The sequence below is a fragment of the Austrofundulus limnaeus genome, unplaced genomic scaffold, assembly GCF_001266775.1.
Source record: "Austrofundulus limnaeus strain Quisiro unplaced genomic scaffold, Austrofundulus_limnaeus-1.0 Scaffold2011, whole genome shotgun sequence".
NCBI lineage: Eukaryota > Metazoa > Chordata > Actinopteri > Cyprinodontiformes > Rivulidae > Austrofundulus > Austrofundulus limnaeus.
Genome location: NW_013954413.1, coordinates 25,125 through 29,014, shown reverse-complemented (window position 1 = coordinate 29,014; position 3,890 = coordinate 25,125). Strand labels below are relative to the sequence as shown.

At 39.1% G+C, this 3,890-nt stretch overlaps 1 protein-coding gene across 1 annotated transcript; it reads left to right on the top strand.

Annotated features, from left to right (window-relative positions):
• Nucleotides 1–1,847: 1,847 nt before the first annotated feature.
• Nucleotides 1,848–2,606, top strand: LOC106536868 (small integral membrane protein 19; the record flags this gene model as incomplete). Its single annotated transcript, XM_014034211.1, is given in 1 exon segment — nucleotides 1,848–2,606. A coding segment is annotated over 1 exon segment (71 nt), but the record flags the coding sequence as incomplete, so codon positions are not given.
• Nucleotides 2,607–3,890: the final 1,284 nt, after the last annotated feature.

Sequence of the window (3,890 nt, the reverse complement as noted above, 5' to 3'; positions counted from 1 at the left end):
ATATCTTATTCTACATTTTCTTTCACTACGTGTACTTCAGGGTGGATATAGCTCACTAGCAGCCTTACACCGAGGACCTATCCACGTCATCATTTACCCAGAATGCTTTGTGTGTAAATAAAATGGCCCCGTCTGTGTTAAAATATATTTTTAAAAATTTACAAAACTAAACAGCCTACAGTATTTTTACAGTCTTTTTTTACAGTTAAAATAAATGTTTATCAAATAAAGTCTAATGTTACAACCAATAATGGATCCCTTTAAAATGTTGTGTTCAAACAGACATACATCTGTTATTTTATTCTCATCTGCTCAAGAGAGAAGAACAAAGGAAAAAAGTCAGGTTTATTTTAACCCTGGATGTTAAAATTAAATGACAGTTCAGAAATCATCTTCAAATCACAGTATGATAGTACACACTTTAAATAAAGTACCTTTAAAAGGAAAAATCATGTTAATGATTATTTTCTGTTCTTTTATAATGAGTCATAAAAGATTAAAGCAGACTGTCGTGTCAGCGTTATCTGCCTGACACGAACAGATTATTGAGCTAATATAGAATCTGTTTCTATGAAGTCTTTTTCAGAATAAAGTTCAGTTAGTCAGGAGACATGACCCATGGTGGTCAAACGGTCATGTCAGGGTTCACGCCTGTTCATGCTACATTGGTCAGAAGTTCGTGGGACTGTATGTTTATATCGAAAGCATTCGGACGCTGCATTTTGCTTCAACTGCTCGCTTCAAAAAACCAAACAAAATAAAAACATACTCACTTCCAGAAGCCGACTGTTATAAGCTATCCAAAAGGAGATATTTATAAAGATAGTCAAATGGACAAAAACTCATGGATGGAGATAAAACAGACACTGTGCACAGATGAAAACTGTTGAGCTTTTACCAGGACAGATTTGTGGACAAATAACGTTGGGTGACTGGTCTGTGGTTTATTAATTTTACACATTGTAGACTCCAGCAGGAGGAAACCCCATGCAGTGACATACCACAGTGGGAGGGGTTTCCAGGAGCTCAGCACTGTGTATCTAAGGGTCTATGAAGGGTGTGCACAAAAATGAATGTTACTGCACATCGTTCAACTGTTTGCCGATTGACCGTACTGAGCGCTTGACCCTTCCTTGACTTCTTATGAGTGAAAAGAATCAATTCTGTACTGTTTGGATTGACAGAAAGTTCCTGCTCCTAGTACCATCTGGATACTATGTTTAGTCACCTTTGCATTAGGTTACATACAGTACACACCCAGGCCGAAGCCTTCTATAAGTATGATCATGTCATCTGCATACGCTTGTATATGGAGTCTAGATCTACTCACTTAGTAGGCTGTCTACAACCAGGAGCCAGCACAGCCAGCCAAGTTAACAGGTATCCACAGTCCCCTACAGTACAAGATGCTTTCCTTGTCCAAACCATGAAAATTAATCTTTATGTTCATCGCAGAAATAGAACTTCTGTGGGTTTTTAGGGAATCTTTACACCTCTTCATGTCAGTACAGTATTCTGAATAAAAGCCTGTTGCATGTAAATGCTCGTCACGATCGGATTAATTAATGTTGTGCCCATAATTGATACATTTGGATTATTTAATGCAAATACGTTTTAATCCAATCAAATAATTTTGTGCATGTAAACATAGCTAATAAATAGTTTAAGTGTTTGAGTGGATGTTGTTGACTTCATGTATGTATATTTTGCCCCCCCCCCCCCCCCATGTAAACTTTTCTAGATTTGCCACCGAAGGGACTGCAGCTTTTTGTCTTTATATTTGTATCTTTTGAATCAATCCTCCCTGCCATTTCTTAAGCATTTGTCTTTGCTTTCTTGCTCTGTAGCCAGGAAGTTTGAGATGCAGCAGCAGCAGCAGCAGCAACAGACAGAGAGTGTGCAGCTCTCCATGGAATGAGAGGATGGTCCTCTTCAACCCCTGAGAGTTTAAGCCTCTACTGGTGGCATGTGTGAAAGGACTTCCAGTGTGTAAAAACTCTGCTCCCATCTGCAGAGATGGCATTTCGTCTGAATTTGTGTTCCCTGATCATCATACTTAATAACCACAGCTGGACGGGTGAATAAGAAGTAGAAGGTTCTGAAAGAAGTGTTGGATGTTACAGGACTGTCACACACAAAGAATGCAGGTACTGTCCTGTTGCACAAACCTGGAAATGTTTCAGATGAACTTTTATTAAAGACTGAGGGGAAAATTGTCAAGAATTTATTGAACATGTAACATGCTGGTGATATGATGATGTAAAACATTATGGTTCATTTAGTTAATGCTGTTCCTTTGTGTTTGTTTATTTTCTTTAACTTTTGCATGGAATGTGAGAGTAAAGACACAGATGTGAATGTTTAGCTTTCTAGATTATTTAACTAAAGTAGAATTAGGTTTACTTTCCACCATTAGGCAGGTGGGATTAGCCCCCTATGGCTTGAAGTCAATGGAGCCATTTGACAGGTCACACTTTGTTATTATAGAAACCTTTTAAAAGCTCAGTAGCTGTATAGATAGTCAGTTTCATTCTGCTGATAATTGTATGACAGTACCTTGTCTGTATATGGACTCCTTGCTGCAAGTAAAGAGCTCAGTAACCAGATCTGCTGCTTGTTTTAATTCTTTGTGTAAAGTGTCTTAATAATCAATTTATCCAACAATCTTGGGGGCTTGTCCGGGATTCCAACATCTCTCTGAAGAGGAGCCTGGTAAAGAAGCCTGTGCTTATTCTTTTTGTGGACACTGAAGAACCACCTGTCGTCAGCCATCCCAGTAAACGTTTACAAATGTGTGATTGAGAGCATCCTAACGAGCTGCATCACAGTCTGGTATCCTCTGTTGCTGAGCACCAATCACCGCACTGGTTGTAAATACTGCCCAGCGCATCATTGGATCTCCTCTCTTCCATTGAGGATGTGCAGAGGAACCGTTGTCTGTGACGATCACGTTGAAGGACTCCTCCCAGCCTGAACAAGGACTGTTCTCCCACCTTCCTTCAGAATCCACGGGACAAAGACCAGCAGATTAAGAAATGGCTTTTTCCCCAGAGCGGTGTCCTTACTGAACTCTAACCCACGCTGATCCCCACTCACCAACTGATCCGTACCGTACCTTGAACACCCCCTCATCTGCCCCCTATGAGCAGTTATTGTACACTCCATGCACTGCTAAATATTTTGTGTATATACACACACACACAGGTTTGTTTATATATCCTGTGGTTTGACTTTTATTAATTTTCTGGTAATTTTATATCCTAACCCTGACCATTTACCCTAAAATTAACCTCACAGGTACCTACCTGACCCTAAAACTAACCTAAACTCAATTCACACCTTGGTCCTACACCAAGACCCCCCACCTGTAATTAGCATCCGTACCCGTGGATACTGGGCTTTGGTCCCCACAATATTTTATGGGTTTTGTTGTTTGTAAATGTGCAAATTTGATTAATTGAAGTTAAATAATTTAACATTTAAGCCACTGAGTCCTCTAGGAGAGACCAGCTGCTTCTCGTTGAGCACAAGAGCACTCTCTTTTCAACAGACTGACTGTTAGTTCAGAGATGTTAGTTAAAAAGGAAGGTTAGTGAAGCACTGCCAGGTGTTTGTCTTAAACAAAACTGATGACATCTGTACAGTCGTGCAGCTCGTTCTGACCTGCTCTCTGCTGAGCGCACTTTAAAGAACAAAAAGAACGATTTACTGAAAACTTAAAAATGAATTATTTATTTTAAAACATTCATTATAATGACTCAGATAAAAATAATTATAAAATGTTTCATAATAAAGCTTAATCATAATGCTGATTTTAGTTAAGTAAAATATTTAAACTTGAAAATATACACTCACCGGCCACTTTATTAGGTACACCTGTCCAACTGCTC